Genomic DNA, 16,631 nt, shown 5'->3' with positions numbered 1-16,631 from the left:
AAATGAAACCTGTTCGAGTTCCATTCTCCGCCAGAGGTAGTTTTAAAATCCACCAAACCCAATTTCTTGGAAATGCTGTTGAATACCAGTCTGTCAGTATTAGCAATTTTCGTTGTAGTTTTGATTGAACGAAGAGATGACGCATTAATTTTATCGCTGTTTCAACATTTCTTTGATTGGAGATCCATCTGCTAATTGTTTACACACGAGGTTTGGTGAACTTTGTAGCCACATCATTTTCTGTCTTATCTTCACGGTTCATGCGGAAAATCCAAAAGTGTGATAAAAAACATCACAGTTGGAACTAGTAACGGTTGACTTTTCAGACGACTGGAAGGCGAACCAGCATCACGGCTCTCCTGAATCTTAAAGAATGGATATCTTACTAAACTACATGGACCAAGTGCTTTTCACTCCCTACATTTATCCGGATACATGGCGGGAAGATGAACCTCTGAGGCAGCTCATAAACTTGTTTCTTATAACCAACATAGGTGGCGCTCTACTCTACTTATCTTGTGCAACTGCTAGTTACTTTTTTTTGTTTGATCATCAGCTGAAAAAGCATCCTCTTTTTATTAAGGTAATATTACAATATTGAAGTTTAAAATCTTGATTAATTTCCAAACTGCATTTTGACTTTCAGAATCAAGTGAAATTGGAAATTCAATACACACTATGGTCAGTCCCATGGATCAGTATTCCCACTGTGGCGCTGTTTTTCCTGGAAGTGCGAGGCTACAGCAAGCTCTACGATCAGATTGAACAATCGCCCTTAGGTAAAACAAATTTCCAATGCAAATACGTGTACAATAAATCGTCTAAGCGCAGCAATTTTATTATACATTCAGGATGGATGAAAGAGCTAGCTAATTTCGTCTTCTTCGTGCTGTTTACCGACATGTTGATCTATTGGATCCATCGGTTTCTTCATCACCGGACCATTTACAAGGCAAATCTCCACAAAATATGTTTAATTTATATGCGTTTGTTAATGTATCCTCTTGTGTGCAGCATTTCCATAAACCGCACCATACATGGAAGGTCCCGACGCCGTTTGCCAGTCACGCTTTCCATCCGGTGGACGGATTCTTACAGAGCGCACCGTACCACACTTACGTCTTTTTGTTCCCGTTGCACAAAGTGACTTACCTTGGACTCTATGTCATCGTCAACATGTGGTCGACATCAATTCACGACGGTTTGTTCCTTGTACCCAAAGCCCTAAAGCCGGTCATTAACGGGGCGTCCAATCACACCGTCCATCATCTCTATTTCGATTTCAACTACGGCCAGTATTTCACACTATGGGACCGCATTGGCGGATCGTATCTCGACCCGTCCGTTAAACTACCAGAGGAAAATAAAGTGTGGAAAAACAAGATCAATTAGAAATATTTTGGTGATTGTACAAATAAGCTTTTTCCTCTGGAATTTTTCCCGATGGCCTTGAAGCTATTATGTAATAGCCCATTCATGTCGACGACGTGATGGCGAATATTTTGACAAAATAAATTCCTGGAAAATGAGCAACGACGAGTATGCGATTGTATTAAAAAAGCAGCGTAGCCTCTTCAGCACAGTTAATATTCATACGTCGGTTAGAAATACTTCACAGTAAGTCATGCTCCACATTTTGGTATGGAAAAATATTCATTGTTAAACAGTTGCCCGTTTAATCTTGTCTGGTATTTTTCAGGTACTGATCATCATGACAATTACACCTTCAACTTTATCTAAAAGCGGCAAGTTTAATTTCTACAACTTTAGATTATTGTATTGATTACGTGATTGGAATTGTCTTAATTATTTTATAGATGTCCTGTCCAAGGTCGAAGCTGGAGAATCGTTCAACGTGCGACTGAGATTCGCCAATACTCACGACTATTTGTACGCAGTGGAATGCGATTACACGGAGGATGAAAGGCGACGTCGCGTCCTTACTTTCCCGCTCGATGTCGAATTACAGAAGAACACGGCGCTGGATTGGCTGCTGGAACCTGTTCAACAACCCGGACAACAGGAGAACGAAACTGCAGTTATCCGCCTGAGCAGTGTCAAATATCCAGGGGAATACCTGCTCGCCGGAACGGACGATTTGACGCTGGACATGAATCGACGCAAAGTCTACACCTGGAAAGAGAAAGGTACGGATTTCAGCCAGTGGGGTGGTCCGGATCAGTGGATTCTGCTCGATAGCGCGACTCGTGCAGCCGACGATCGATCCAAGTCCAATTACTTGGCACTGCGCAACAAGAAATTCGACGAGGATCTCTACGCTAGCAGCGATCGATTTGAACTCGACCACAAGTTTGGCACAGTGTACACCTGGCGACAGGACAGCGAGATTCGGGACTCGGCTAGCGGGACTGAAACGCAGACGAACGCATGGGAAATTCTTGTCATCAGTCAGAAAGATCAAACGACTTGAATCCTATTTGTTTTTTTCCCCCTACTTATCGATTTCATTTTTATCGGTTGTCATTACTCGTTTTTTGTAGTGTAATCATTCAACGACACTACACTACACGAATAGATGATTATACACCGTTTAATTTCTCTCATTTGTCTTGGTGAACTTGTGTTGTATTATTGCCGTGCTCACGCCCTGTTTAGGCAGGGCTATGTGAGAATTTGATGGATTTTCAAACACTTGCGGGATTTCCACGTCTGCAAGATCCCAAAAAAGGATTTGTCGACGGCATTGCCCTACTTACACGCAGTTCAGGGAGCATAGCCAGTATTGTTGGAGCTTTGATAATGTGCGATAGCACTAGTTCAGGACTGTGAAACCCACCGAATGCTTGCACAAGGTACCGTTATCAGTGCAAGGACCACAACATCCGACAGTGCAACAACAACTGCAGTGCTCGCCGTGGACTGACGGCCCTAGTTTTCTCGTTATTATTAAAAATAACCGGTCGTCACTACATCTCTGCAAGATGGCCAAAGGTATAATAATAATATGGAAAATAATTTGATTTGTGAATTTAATCAGTAACTTTTCTGTGTACAATCCCCAAGCTTTGTCTGATAAGACGACAACTTTCGATTGTGAAGTTTTTTGTTTTGATTCGTCTGATATGGTTTTTTCCTTGTACAGAAAGTGAAAACTGCTGGACAGATGACGACGACGACGATTGTGAACGTGATTTCAGGAAAACTGGCCAGACGTGTTACAAAGAAGAAGAAAGGCTATCCGACGGCGAAGAGAAGGTGTTTGACTGCGCTTTTCATCCATCCCAGCCAGTGTTGGCGTGCGGATTAAGCAGCGGGTCTATCCGGTTATTCCGGGGACATGACGAAGATACTCCGTTCGCTAGATGGACACCAGACGATCGATTCCGGGTGGATGCCCCATCCCATATCCACTGCCTCGCTTGGAATGTAATAAAATTGTAGAATTTGAATTGAAAATGTTACCCATTTTATCATTTTTGAAAACAGGTGGATGGGACTAGATTAGCGGCGGGATGTTTTGACGGAACAGTTGTAGTGTGGCACTACAACAATAGCGATACCTCTTTAATTCCTTTTCAAGCAAAAGAACATAATTTAGCGGTGTTTGCCGTCATCTGGAATCGATGGAATAGAAATTTGTTTGCATCTCGAAGTCGAGACGAAGTATTCACCAATTATCGTTTTTTAGTTTATGTAACACGTTGCCAGTTCTCTTTTACTGCTCTAGGGTGAACTCCAGCGAATATTGATATGGAATTCCGACTTGGATGATTTATACGACTGTGAATGCCTGGAACTCGGCACGAAATTCGTGTGGGATTTTGAGTGGATTTCTTCTACACGACTGGCCGCCAGCACGTACGAAGGGAGCATCCTTATCTGTGACACCGGAACTGACGTCCCAATCAGCCGTCTTTTTCACGTATAATAGGAAACAATTATTGTGTTGGTGAGATCAAAATATCTAAACTGATTATTTAGTCAGGTGTTTTTAACGTTCGGTGGCATTTTGCGCTGCAATACATCGTTTCATGTTCGACTGATGGATCAATAAAGGTAAATCTGGTTGTCTATAAACTTAAATATTTTATTTAATAAATTTCTTTCAGGTTTGGTCCAAAAAGAGGCATAAAGATGTCGGCAATATCCAATTAGACAACCGAATTTATTGCGTCGATTGTCATGGAATTCGATCCGGCGAGGCCGCTTTGATTGCCAGGTGCTATTTCCCTTAATCGACTGGTTACGACATTAGGCACGGATGTAGCCAAAATAACGTCGTAAGCGGAATCGCGAATAATATTAATTTTTTGTTTTTCATTTTAGCGGACTAGAAGATGGAACGGTGGTCATTTGGCATGTCACGGAAAACCGATTTCAAACTCTCAATGGTGGCCATTCGGATGCGGTCACTAGGGTTTCCTTTTCACCCGATGGCCAGTATCTGGCATCGCTAGACAATGAAGAGAAATTAATTATTTGGTCAACTAAAGTATTTTGTGACACAATTCTTTATCACGTTGACAAACTGACAGAATTTTTTGTTTCAACGATAACAGAATTGGGTCATCATTTTCCAACACATTAAATCGATAAGTGAAGACTGGAGTCACATCAGGTGGAATCCCACCAGCAACAAACTGGCCATCTCCACCAACTCTTCTCAGGTATACTGATAAAACTTCATTCATTTAAATAGAGCGCGTTAAAAAAAAAAAAGACTTACTGAAACCAATACAGGTCCATGTCTTTGAATTAGAAGATGAATTTGAAGATTGCATTGATTCTTCTGAAGATCAAACAAGCTGAGTCTATTGTGTGTATTAATTGTCTATATTTAAGCGTAAATCTACGTTATTGTTTATAAAAGTCGTTATCTCACATAAATTTTCTGAAATTTTGATCACGTGATCTATATATTGCGGTTATTCTAATTTAACCCTACTATGTCGGAATTCTTTCACGCGTTAATTTTGAAAAATATTATTGAACATTCAATTTTGGAACTGGCTTCCGGAGAAGGCCACGCAATGATATTCGCATTACGTTACCTTGATTATAGGTCTCTTGTTTATAGTCCTTTCACTAACTTTAGAATTAAACGCGAATACTGAGAAAATTAGAACGTGTCCTTAATAAAATCATTATGCAACTAAGGTGTACAGGCCTTTAACATACCAAACCCATTTTCCGTGTCTGATTCATAATCAATTGAAAACCACTGACTCGGATAATTTGAAATAGTGCCGCTATAGCTACTGCTTCTAATTTTCGAACGAATATTTATTATTTGGAATGCAAGAATTTGAAAAAGTATAGTCGGCCTTTTATGCTGACCTCTATTAGCTCTGTTCAAGATTAGTTTCGTCAATGAAGGGCGCTGTGCGGTCCAATCCTAGGTCACCATTCTACATATAACACCGACCTATACCCAGATTTAGCCAAGATTGTTAAACCACGACGACCTTGCGGTACAACGCAAATAGTGCTGATTGGCAATAGTTGTATTGGTTTCCTTGTTCAGCAATCCATATAAAAGCGTGGACACCCAAGACAGTAGAACACATTCTCACAGCGAATATTGAAAGACATACAGCAGTTCCCAAAATATATCAACATGTTTCGTCTTGGTTATATTATGGTAAGTTTTATCCTAGATTTTCATACAGTAAAGCATTTTGATTTGATAGTTGTTAATATTTTTTAGCTTGCCGGAGCTCTGATGCTCGCAACACTTTTAAAAGCAGCCGATTCTTTGACCATTCCTCAAGTCAGTAGGCCTATGTCCGATATTGACCACGAAGATTCTCACGAAACTCATGTCGATTCCCGTGAACTACCGGAAGACCACGCCGATTATGAAAACTCATTGGAAGTCCAATTTGATGGCCAGCTCTTCCGCAGTAAGGAGGGCCGACACGAGAAGCCGGAAGAAAATCGATTTAAGCGTAACAGCTTCCATAGACCAAGACCAGGTGCGACTCAAAGGCAACAGCAGCCCATCCGCCACATGTTTGAAGATGATGACGACTCTTTGGAAGACTTGAATGAGAAGTTAATGAAGCAGCAGAGGAGAAGGCCAGCAACTTCTCAACAGGATCGCAAAAAACCTGTTCAGAGTCACCAATGGATGGATACCAGTGACGAGCAGCCGTCTTGGGAAGTGAAAGATGAGTCGCTGAAGAATCTGTTTGGAGTTTACTGGGAGTCAATCAAGGATAAGAAGAGCAACAGACCGTCGAAGGCGTCGATGGAAGATTCGATGGAAGACATGCGAAAACAGCAACATAAAGCTCAACATCCAGCTCCCATTCGCAACAGACACACATTTTAGATAATTGTTTACATTATGTATTATTTCTATTTATGTAATGTAAATTAATTATGGTGTATTTTAACCATGAGGTAGCTGTCGAGGTAGCCGTAGACGTTCCATTATGCACTCTTATTATATCACCTTGCTTCTTCTATTTAAGAACATATTTCCTCTGCTTTATTTCAATAAAATTTTAAAATGAAAAAAAAAAACTAAATTTTTTAAAATGATTACAGATGATAAATCACGCACAAAACTATCTATTTCGTCTGACCTTGGATGCGCACAAAATGGCGACAAGTCACGTGGTCGAAAAAAAATACCGCGCCAATTTTTACAAAGGAATTTTTAAGCTTTTTAATGTATTACAAAGCAGACGAAATACAATAGCTCAATTTTACTCACGAGTCACGATACGCGAAAGTGTGGTCTGCGATTATGGGTGTGATATACACGAGAGATAAGTCATAAGTGGGATTGCGATTTGTAGTTGTGGCCTAAATACATGAAACAATCGTGTTACTGTACTTCATTAAAATGTTGACTTCAATTTGTGCATCAACAACAGTTTATCAGTGCATCAGTGTTTACCGAATGGTGATAAGATTGGTGGTTGTTGAAATGTCCCGAACAACACAAGGTAAGATAATTTTTTTATCTGAGTCTTACTGCGTACTAAACTTGGTTTATTCAGTTCTACTGTTCATATTGCTTCGCTTTGTATTGAATATTTCCTTTAAATTTTGTCGAAGATGCAGCGTTCAACTAGCCCAACAATCGACTTAGTTCCTGAGAATCTTTTTATCTACTCTGTTGCTCGAGGTGTTTGCAATAGTCTCGAAGTTGCCGTCAAGAAGATACCACGCCAATTGCTGCCGATTGAAGACGACATCACGAAACTGTTGACTCAACTTGACCACGAAAACGTATTGAAAATCTTTGCTGTGGATGATGATGGAACACGCTTTTCTCCGTCAGGTTCTACAACCGGTAACTTTTTTGTTCCCGGTGGTATGTACAGGTAACCCCTATTCAATAAAAATCTCATGCACTACCATAACAATTTGTATTACTATCTAATCATAGGTATGTAGCTATGGCACTTTGTGAAGCCACTCTTGAAGATTATTGCGAAGGAAAATATGTTGGTCCTATGCCAGATGATTTGACGGCTCTCAACCAAATCGCTAACGGATTGAAGTACATTCATTCCAAGGGTTTAGTTCATGGGAACATAAAACCGACCAACATTCTCATATCGACCGAGAGACCGATCCAGCTGAAACTGTCTGACTTTGGACTGATGGAGCCTGTTAGTAGACAAGGTATCCTGGGATCCACAGTCGAGAAAAAGTGCAAAAATCCTTTCAATCGAAGCCGCTACTGGATAGCATTTGAGCTCATGGAACAAATTCTGAACGGGGACACCAACAGTCCGATTCAAGCAACTCTTAGCAGTGACATGTTCTCAACAGGCTGTTTGTTCTTTTACTTTTTGACTCGGGGCGTTCATCTTTACGGGCCACCGAGTTTTATTGTTCGGAACATCCTTGAGGGAAATCTTGTTAATCTGACACGTAAGTTGATGAATTGATTGTGCGTTTACAAAATAATTCAGTAGCAGTAAATGATTAATTAATCTCCATAGAACTGCCTAAGGACCATTTTGCAGCTCCAATCATTGTTAAAATGGTCGCTAAACAACCGGAAGACCGGATCAATATTAAGCAAGTCGTCGATGAAATAGAAAACAATTCCTCTGACCGTCTGAAGGTCCCGGTGGCGAAAGATACTAAATTGGGTTTGTACATTAAAATTAACTGTTTTATTGGGAAATTATATCTTACTGTATTTATATAGAGACAACCCTGCAAAATGAGAGTCAAACCATTCGTCGATCTATTTTTTCCATGAAATGGAGTTTCAGAGAAGGTGTAAAAGCGTTTCGTGGAAATTTTTCTGAAGTCTCTGAAGCTTATTATGCTGGTGTAAAAGTAGCTGTCAAAGAAATAGAAAACGCTTATGTGAATCGCAATTTCCGCGACGAGATGGAAAATATTATGAAACTTTTGGACCATCCGAACGTTTTGAAACTATACTCTGTTGTACATATGCCCCAGTGGAAGTATAATTTGAAAATTCTTTTCGTTTTATTTTTAAATCAGTGATTATATGCATATCTGTCTTATTTAATTTAGGCATTTTATTATTGATCTGTGCAGCGCTACCTTGAAACAATACGGATCGGGAGGTTATAAAGGTCCGATACCTTCTGTAAAAGTTGGTCTCTATCAAATGGCCTGCGGTCTTGACTATATTCACTCTCACCAACTAATTCATCGCAACATTAAGCCGTCCAACGTTTTGATCTCGGGAACTAACCCGGTTCTGTTAAAATGGTCAGATTTTGGATTAAGTATAGCAACAGATGATCCCGGATCTTACACGCCAAATGCTCCAATGGGGACTTACGATTGGATGGCACCGGAAATTCTTCGCGAAGTAATGAGAACTGAAAAGTCTAGTGAATCTAATCCCGCCGCAATCGCTACAACGTTCAGCGATATCTTCTCGGCTGGTTGCGTCTTTTTCTTTTTCTTGAAGTCTCCCTTACATCCATTTGGACATGAAGCACAAATTCGAGTCAATATTTTGGAAGGAAATCCGCTTAATCTAGAAAGTATGAAATTTATTTCCTTTCATTCTATTCACAGCTCTAAAGCTTGTTAATGCTTTATATTTTTATTGTTTACAGGTATTGAAATGGATATTGCATTCGATTTGATTTTAGGAATGATCAATCCAAAGCCAGAAGAAAGAATCACACTTGGAAACGCAATAGAGATGATAAAAACCTTTTCAACTACTGACGACCTCAGGTAAAAATACGAATTTAGAATCTTTTGTAAGTAAAAGCTGATGGCTACTGATTAAATATTCTTTGGTCAGGAAACCAAAAATCAAGACATCACAGCGTTGCATTAAGCATGCAAATGAACTGACATATGGGGAAAAGGAACTTATCGGACAAGGAAGTTTTGGGCCTTTCTTTTGTGATTCGTTTCAACACAGGACTGTAGCAGTTCTCCGTGTTGCTCGGTCTCAATTTGCTGAAATCGTTGAGCAAGAGGAATTCAAATGGTACTCTATTGAACATGAAAATGTTGCCAAGTTTTTTGCGAAAGAAAGCAACACCAGTTTTAGGTAGCGGTGTTATTTAAGAGATTCTCCGAGATTTACTGATACAACAGAATTACCATTTCTTAAAATAGATTTTACGCCTTGGAATCTTATAAGATGTCACTTGATGAGCTTTACAGTGATAATTATATCGAAGGGAGCTGCTTTTTGAAAATTCCTTCTGACCATCACATTCTTCTTCAACTGGCCAGTGGTCTGGATTACATTCACACAAAGGGCTTGATACACTGCAATATCAATCCCAAAAATGTGCTTTTTGTGTCTGGGAACCGAGTGAAATGGGCGAATCAATTGGGACTGAAAATGGAAATGACACCCGAAATGTTGGACTGGACGGCACCCGAGATCCTGATACGCAAAGACAATTTCTATTACAGACACTGCGATACCTTCAGCGATATCTTTTCTACGGGTTGCGTGTTCTTCTTTTTTTTATCTAAAGGAGTTCATCTCTTTGCTGGAGAAATTGGAACGAATGAAATCGTGAAAAACATCTTGCAATCCAAAAAGATGTATTTGAAAGGTAAAATCGTTGCTACGTTGACCAACTTTTTCGTACATTTTACCCACCATTTGTACGCTATAATTAAATGGTTATATTTAAATTTTTGTTAGTTCTAGCAAATGAATCGTGGATCATCGAGCTTATAGACGATCTCACCGAACACGACCCGAAACTACGCCCTTGTGCTGGGGAGGTTGTTAAAATATTAACTTCATACAATAGTAAACTGAGTACACAGGATAAGGAGATACTTTCAGTTCGATACTTTTCTGGTAAATGCCGAATGGGGGCTTTGTATATATTTTGCTTGTGAGCCTCTTAGTAATTATTATTTTTTCTACAGAAATCAGAAGCAGTTTTTGTATTGATGCAATTCCCGCTTTTTCGTCAAAATTAAAGGGAACGGCAGAATCTGTAGGCGAAAATTTGTACGGTATCAAGAGAGTTGTCGGAAAGACTGTAATGCGCTTTACAAATCCAAGTGGAATTGATTCTTATGGGAATCACCCAGCCTTACTCTTTGTCTTTGAAGGAGAAAAAGTGTGCGTATTATGGCTTAATGAATTAAAATGTCTCAGGCAACTAAATCATCCCAATGTCATCAAACCCTATTTCAATATTTCGAGGTATTATTTTAATAGGTAAATTAACGATTATCTAACAACTTTCAAGTATACCTTCTTTGTTTATAGTGGTTTCGTTGTACAGTACTACAATGCTTCTCTCGACCAACTATTCTTGGCGGATGACGATCCTAAGAAATACAAAGGTCGGATGCCCACAGATGAGCAAGTTCTTTTCCAGTTAGCCAGTGGATTGGATTATGTGCACTCTAAAGATATCATCCACAGAAACATAAGACCTGAGAGCATTTTAATTTCGGCATCAACGAAAGGGCTTCAAATGAAAATAACCGGTTTCAATTTTTCAGTTTTCTATTCGCCAACTAACATTAGTCAACCCAACATGTCGGAGTGGGAGAGTCGTGGTAGGCCTAATTGGGCTTCCCCAGAAGATAAACTTTTAATAACAAAATTTACCGAAACAACTAACAATTGGAACAGAGTTGAGAATCAGATTATTGCGCCTAAATCTCGTTTTGTGCATTGCGACACGTTTTCTTTCGGGTGTGTTTTTCTATACTTCTTGTTGCGTGGAATTCATCCTTTTGGATCTATCAATTTGGTCATACCAACAAACATTGCCAGAGGAAATCCCGTCAATTTGAAAGGTACGTCAGATTGATTAAGAAATCTTTTTTTAAGTCTTTCTTGTTCATTAATTATTTTAAACACAGAACTTCCGGAAAATCACTTCACTCGCCCAATAGTTACTCAAATGATTGAAATAAATCCAGAGAAGACTATCGCTCTTTCACAAATTATTAATTATCTGGAAGTCAATGGTTATTTAAAGACAAGAAACCGACTCTCAAACAATTATTACGGCAATCTTAATTTGGTCCATAGCGGACCTTTATCGAGCGTTTATAAAGTTACACTGCAAGACGACATCCTAATGGCCGTGAAAAGAATTCCACTTGACGCTTCCTCTTCGTTAGTAGAATTCACGTCTAAGGTATTCAATGAGTTGAAGGTAATTCAACATCCAAACATACTCAAAATGTTTGAATTCGACCACGATAAGCTTTACCGGTAACTGTTATACAAAATTTAACGTGTTATTTTTATTCGACGCATTCATTTACTTTTATGACAAATTAAAGGTATTTTGGCATGGAGTTTTGCGAAGAATCTTTGGACCAGTGGTTCCCCAGTACCAAAGATGAAAATTTGGGTTCCTACACCTTACCCAGTAGGCCTACCAAAGATGGAAATTTGGGGTATGAACAATTTATGTCTCAACTGACAAGTGGGTTACAGTACATTCACGAAAAAGGCCTTGTTCATGGTTCGATCAAACCTTCCAACATTTTCATCACTTCCACTAAGGATTTACTGCAAGGTCCACAAATTAAATTATCATCAGATTTTTGGATTACTCGAGAGAACCAGATGGAATCACTCAATTCTACGCCTATCTGGCTAGCACCTGAATTACTTGAAAGTCTTATGCAGCACAGCTCAGGACAGATCACGGTTGTCCAGTACACCAAAGCAAGCGATATCTTTGCAGCCGGGAATGCGTTCTTCTACTATTGGAGTCGTGGACAAAACTTGTTTTGGAAAGCCAGCGGGGTAACCTCGGAAAATACGGCAAATCTTACGTGCGGGGTAACCTCGGAAAATATGACAAACATTATGAGCGGAAACCAAGTAAATTTGCTTGGTAAGTTGCTGAAACAGATGCTCTTATATTCAAATTTTCTTTTTACACAAATGATAACTTTATTTTAAAAATTTGCCATGTAGAGTTTACGCCCACATACCGAGTACAACAACAACAAATGGATCAAATAAAAGGTGTCATTCGTTGGATGACGCAAAAAGATCCCAAACAGCGACCAGCATCCTTGCAAGAAATTGTCGAACACTTGAACTTTTTCAAACCTTTCCCACCACCAGCTGGTCAACTTCAGGAGATTGAAATTCCGCTGGTTGGCAATAATCAGCAGAGAAACCAACAACCAGAATTGCCTACAAAGATTCAGTACTCTAAAGATCATGTTTTGGGAATCAGCGCCGATGGTCTGTCCAGTGTTTTCCTTGGAATGTCGGTTAAAACAACGGATAGACGAAGCCCGGACTGGAATTACGGACGACTCGTTCCAGTCGCTGTCAAACGGATGGCGACTGTAGGAGACGAACTTCGAAAAGGTGAAATACTTTTGAAAACCGTTGACCAAGAAAGACAGGAGAGAGCAAAAATCTTCATGAATCTCAACCATGCCAATATCGTCAAACTCTACACTTTTGCTAAAAATTCAGATTTCACGTGAGTTGCAATTTTCAAAGAGTCTCCAAAGATTTCCGCTTTCTATAATTCAATAAGCTTCTGTTCATAGGTTGTTGGCTCTCGAAAAATGCCGGACATCACTGTCCGAATATGTCCGAAAACCGCTGTTTTATCGCGATTTCATCAAAATGCCTTCAGACCAGGACGTTCTCGTTCAGATGGCCAAGGGCCTTGACTACATCCATTCCCAAAATCTAATTTATCGTGATGTGAAACCAGAAAACGTTCTCATCTCAGAAACGAATCCGGCTGTCATGAAATGGGCCGACTTTGGGATATCAAGGGCTGTGATTGCGGGCACAAATTATTTTGACCCGAGCAAATTCACGGGAACTGAGCGCTGGCTACCGAACGAAATTATTAATACCAGTGAATTAAACCAACTTTTCAATTTCTACATTGTATTTGGTAGTCAGAAATGTGATATTTTTGCATTGGGTTGCATCTTTTTCTTCTTTCTCTTGTCCGGAGTTCATCCGTTTGGAGACGACGCTAATGTTCAAGACAACATCAAAAATGACAATCCTGTTAATATCGATCGTAAGAAATTATTTTTGTCGATTTTTTTCCCATCATCTTCTTTCCATTATCTTTTGTTTTTCTTTTTAGGATTATCGAGTGAACATTTTGCTTTCACTGCAACTAAACGCATGATCTCAAAGAATATTTTAATGAGGCCTAAACTATCAGATGTTTTTAGTTGTCTTGAGAAAGGGATGCATTTGGATTGAACGAGGTAAATTTTTCTAATGTGAAGATAGATTAAGTTTATGATTTTTGTTCCCTTATAACCCTCTGCAAATTCTTATGAATAATTTTAAATAGACGGATCAATTGCCGAGTTCCGACAACCTGTCAGTCATAACCATTCCTAAAGGTTGTCGAGAAAAAATAACTATAAAACAAATTCTCCGTTTTTCTCAGTCTCGCACCATGGGCAAACAGCGCAAAATTTGTATTCCACTGAATTTGCTGATAGTAAATGATTTCGATGTCAATCTATTTTTCGTTTTGCTTCTTTATGTTTTCTTTATATTCAGTGCGATTCAGAAATCGCGCCGATTCGCGATTCGGTTTGAATTTTTTTTTAACCTTAGTTCAAAATTGTGTAAAAAGGTGGCGCAACGTGTTCTGTAAACATAACGACGCCGCGCAGTCGAAAAAAAAACAAAACAAAATTGTTAATAGCTCTCAGTTAGAAACCTTCCCGGGCTTTTTGTGTCTTGTGTGTTAAGTTGAGTTATTTTGAAGGTAAAATGGACACTCAAGGAAATATAGAAATAATTTGGCTTTATATTGGAAAAGGAGCTTACAACAGAGTGACGTGACAACACAGTTGTGTAAGTACTTCAAAAATTACCACAAACTTAGAGAAATGTGGAGGTGGTTGTCGGTGGTTGTATTTTGACTATGACTAGCTTAAAGCATGAAAATATATTGCGAAGTTCCTTTTTAAAGTATACCTCTGTGTAATTTCTGTGATTGGTGTTTTGACAGGTCAACGATGTATGGAGTGTTCCTTCTGTTGATATCAACCTTATGAAAAATGTATACATAGTCATGCATATAATGTAAATTAGTTTACAAAATTAGTACTTGTAGACAAACTTCTGAAAACCCAAGAGCTCTGATTTTACTTCACAATAAGATGTTGGTGTTCATCCCACCACAGCAATTTGTTTTGGTGGACGCGTTGGCTCACCCTTACTTGGAGCAGGGACTATGACCTACAGAAGGTACATTTGCATTTTTTTAAATTAATTTTGTGATAGAAATTTAATTAGTGGAAACTACATTGATAACCCATAGCAAAAGAACCATTCAAATTAGAAATGGAATTGGATAATTGGCCAAAGGAAAAATTAAAGGAGTTGATTTATGAAGAAACGATCATGTTCGAAGAGCGCGTGGAGCGTTAACAACCATTGGGCGTTTGAAATTTCCCTAGGTTTATTACGTGTTTCCTGTGCCATTAAGGTACTCGAGCTAAGAACTGGATAGAAATGGAGGCGAAGTCGGCCAAGGCCGCGAGAGTGTGCTAAAGTTTTACCTAGCGGTAACGCTTTAATTTTGAGTTTTTGACACGCAGGTTCAGCAACCGGCTGGGAATTGGTACCTAGATTGCGTGATGATACTTGTTTTAACTAGGATGATCAAGAAGTGATTTTTATGATCACTTAAATTAACCTTAAGAAATTGAAAATCGCTGTAAACTTTTTTAAGGTTCTCAGGATACTGTTGAAGAATGAAAAAGGTATACTAGTTCACATTTTCTATATAAAGCAAATTAGATTTCCTGCAACTCTTTCTTGTGTATTGCAAAAAGTATTTCACATATCTCTAAATCCGGTGGATGAGCAATTTAAGCCTTTGATTGTGTGCAGAGTTTTCAATTAATAGGAAGCAGATGAGTACTCGAAACTAAACCATCAAAATTACCAACTTAAACTTAATTAAATCAAACTTACCAACAAACGGTGAAATAACAATCTTTTCAAAAATAACCTTCATTTAATCGTTTCTTGTTTGTTGATTGTCTCATCCAGGAATTTAAAGACTAAATTGCAGTGTTTCTCCACTCATTCCGCAGCCCTTTTGGCATTGAGACACCATCGAGTCGACGTCAGCGAAATCATCAGAATTTTTTCGGCAAAACCTGGCAGCACGTATACACCCCCACGCGAGCCGCCAGCAATAAACGTTCTGGCAATATAGCAGCAGCAGCAACAACAATGCCGTTTCGGGACCCGCCTTTAATGCTGTTTCCGTGTACAGCCCGACCCAGGTATTATTCACGCGCTACACCTGCCCAGGAAAAGCGATTGATCATCTCTCTCTCTCCCTTTCTATCTCTCATCTCCAGGCCAAGTCCAGACTATTCCCGAAAGACGTCCCAACACGTTCGTCAAGGTGTAGAAGACTTAAAGCGCAGCAGCTGAGGGCGTAGTGCGTCGCAGTCTCCAACATCCAGGTGTCCACCGCCCACCTATAAACACTCAGTTATATCGCTTATTTTAGTTTTCAAATCGAAAACGTATTATTTCCCTTCTTTTTTATTTCCTTCAACATTCCGAAACGTCATCCAGTTATACCCAGCAGCTCTTTTATTATGAGGCAATTCTTCCAAACCCTTTTCTCTATTTTTTTACGAATCATCAATGCGACTTACCGCAATTTCTTTTAAACGTAGGCGATTTCGCCATCCAAACTTTATGTTTTCTTCCTTTTTAAAATTTCTTTTTCTTCCTTTCGGCCGCTAAAAAAAATAAACTCAGTGTTTATTCTTTTTGTAGTATAACCTTTTGGTATAAGCTATCTTATCCGCGTGCGTGACTGACAAAAAGGTTTGTTTATTTTTGCCAAGAAAAGAATCTCTTTTTTTTTTCTTATTCTAGACAATGCTGAGCTGCTGGTGGTTCCAATCAGTCTGCGCTTTCACGAATGTATCACGACACGATGATGAACTCAGCGAACCAAACTTGTTCAAGAGGATCGATAAACATGAGGAGGAGGCAAGAACACGGCGGGGATGAGGGGACCGCCTGCTGTTCACTGGCTATAGTGACGTCACCATGTCAGTGCAGCACCACTGGTTTTTCTCTGCATACATGTTGAGGCTGATTAAACAATACGCCACAGACGGCGTCTACCTGACTGGCACACGACGTTATGTACCATCCAGGAAAGGCCTAACAAGCAAAAATGACAAGGCAGAAAAACTTGTTTGATTTT

At 39.4% G+C, this 16,631-nt stretch overlaps 5 protein-coding genes and 1 long non-coding RNA gene across 13 annotated transcripts; all 6 read left to right on the top strand.

Moving 5' to 3' along the window:
* LOC124313282 (lathosterol oxidase-like) lies at positions 1-1,529 on the top strand. The gene is made up of 4 exons (XM_046778125.1): positions 1-583; positions 647-779; positions 852-952; positions 1,015-1,529. The coding sequence occupies exons 1-4, from the start codon at positions 374-376 to the stop codon at positions 1,390-1,392; spliced, it is 822 nt and encodes a 273-aa protein (XP_046634081.1). The 5' UTR covers positions 1-373; the 3' UTR covers positions 1,393-1,529.
* Positions 1,530-1,562: 33 nt separating this feature from the next.
* Positions 1,563-2,564, top strand: LOC124313342. Of its 2 annotated transcripts, none has more exons than XM_046778225.1 (3): positions 1,563-1,617; positions 1,700-1,745; positions 1,818-2,564. In XM_046778225.1, exons 2-3 carry the CDS (start codon positions 1,712-1,714, stop codon positions 2,429-2,431), a joined length of 648 nt encoding a protein of 215 aa, XP_046634181.1. In that variant the 5' UTR covers positions 1,563-1,617; positions 1,700-1,711; the 3' UTR covers positions 2,432-2,564. The 2 variants fall into 2 exon arrangements, with proteins under 2 accessions (XP_046634181.1, XP_046634180.1); XM_046778224.1 differs by having other exon boundaries at positions 1,597-1,639.
* A 114-nt stretch (positions 2,565-2,678) lies between these two features.
* Positions 2,679-4,864, top strand: LOC124313145 (F-box-like/WD repeat-containing protein TBL1Y). The gene is made up of 9 exons (XM_046777898.1): positions 2,679-2,952; positions 3,104-3,387; positions 3,448-3,624; positions 3,689-3,883; positions 3,943-4,017; positions 4,071-4,180; positions 4,288-4,453; positions 4,521-4,628; positions 4,702-4,864. The coding sequence occupies exons 1-9, from the start codon at positions 2,943-2,945 to the stop codon at positions 4,768-4,770; spliced, it is 1,194 nt and encodes a 397-aa protein (XP_046633854.1). The 5' UTR covers positions 2,679-2,942; the 3' UTR covers positions 4,771-4,864.
* A 109-nt stretch (positions 4,865-4,973) lies between these two features.
* On the top strand, positions 4,974-6,365 carry LOC124313352. The gene is made up of 2 exons (XM_046778237.1): positions 4,974-5,602; positions 5,669-6,365. The coding sequence occupies exons 1-2, from the start codon at positions 5,579-5,581 to the stop codon at positions 6,293-6,295; spliced, it is 651 nt and encodes a 216-aa protein (XP_046634193.1). The 5' UTR covers positions 4,974-5,578; the 3' UTR covers positions 6,296-6,365.
* Positions 6,366-6,742: 377 nt separating this feature from the next.
* Positions 6,743-13,889, top strand: LOC124312787. 4 transcript variants are annotated; one of them, XM_046777244.1, is made up of 17 exons: positions 6,743-6,917; positions 7,030-7,298; positions 7,364-7,854; positions 7,926-8,078; positions 8,138-8,402; positions 8,476-8,957; positions 9,033-9,156; positions 9,227-9,481; positions 9,550-10,001; positions 10,094-10,255; positions 10,327-10,609; positions 10,676-11,214; positions 11,281-11,638; positions 11,710-12,272; positions 12,356-12,878; positions 12,949-13,439; positions 13,509-13,874. In XM_046777244.1, exons 2-17 carry the CDS (start codon positions 7,030-7,032, stop codon positions 13,628-13,630), a joined length of 5,532 nt encoding a protein of 1,843 aa, XP_046633200.1. In that variant the 5' UTR covers positions 6,743-6,917; the 3' UTR covers positions 13,631-13,874. The 4 variants fall into 4 exon arrangements, with proteins under 4 accessions (XP_046633200.1, XP_046633199.1, XP_046633198.1 ...); XM_046777243.1 differs by lacking the exon at positions 6,743-6,917 and having other exon boundaries at positions 6,975-7,298; positions 13,509-13,635; positions 13,725-13,874; XM_046777242.1 differs by lacking the exon at positions 6,743-6,917 and having other exon boundaries at positions 6,975-7,298.
* Positions 13,890-14,066: 177 nt separating this feature from the next.
* On the top strand, positions 14,067-16,609 carry LOC124313622. Of its 4 annotated transcripts, none has more exons than XR_006910901.1 (5): positions 14,067-14,239; positions 14,397-14,635; positions 14,709-15,153; positions 15,226-15,684; positions 15,763-16,609. It is a non-coding gene; the product is annotated as an uncharacterized LOC124313622 (long non-coding RNA). The 4 variants fall into 4 exon arrangements; XR_006910902.1 differs by having other exon boundaries at positions 14,709-15,376; positions 15,446-15,684; XR_006910900.1 differs by having other exon boundaries at positions 14,709-15,684; positions 15,763-15,870; positions 16,295-16,609.
* Positions 16,610-16,631: the final 22 nt, after the last annotated feature.

This window comes from Daphnia pulicaria, chromosome 9, assembly GCF_021234035.1.
Source record: "Daphnia pulicaria isolate SC F1-1A chromosome 9, SC_F0-13Bv2, whole genome shotgun sequence".
Classification (NCBI taxonomy): Eukaryota; Metazoa; Arthropoda; class Branchiopoda; order Diplostraca; family Daphniidae; genus Daphnia; species Daphnia pulicaria.
The sequence above is the reverse complement of the archived record's forward strand: the minus strand, read 5'-3'. Positions and strand labels throughout refer to the sequence as shown.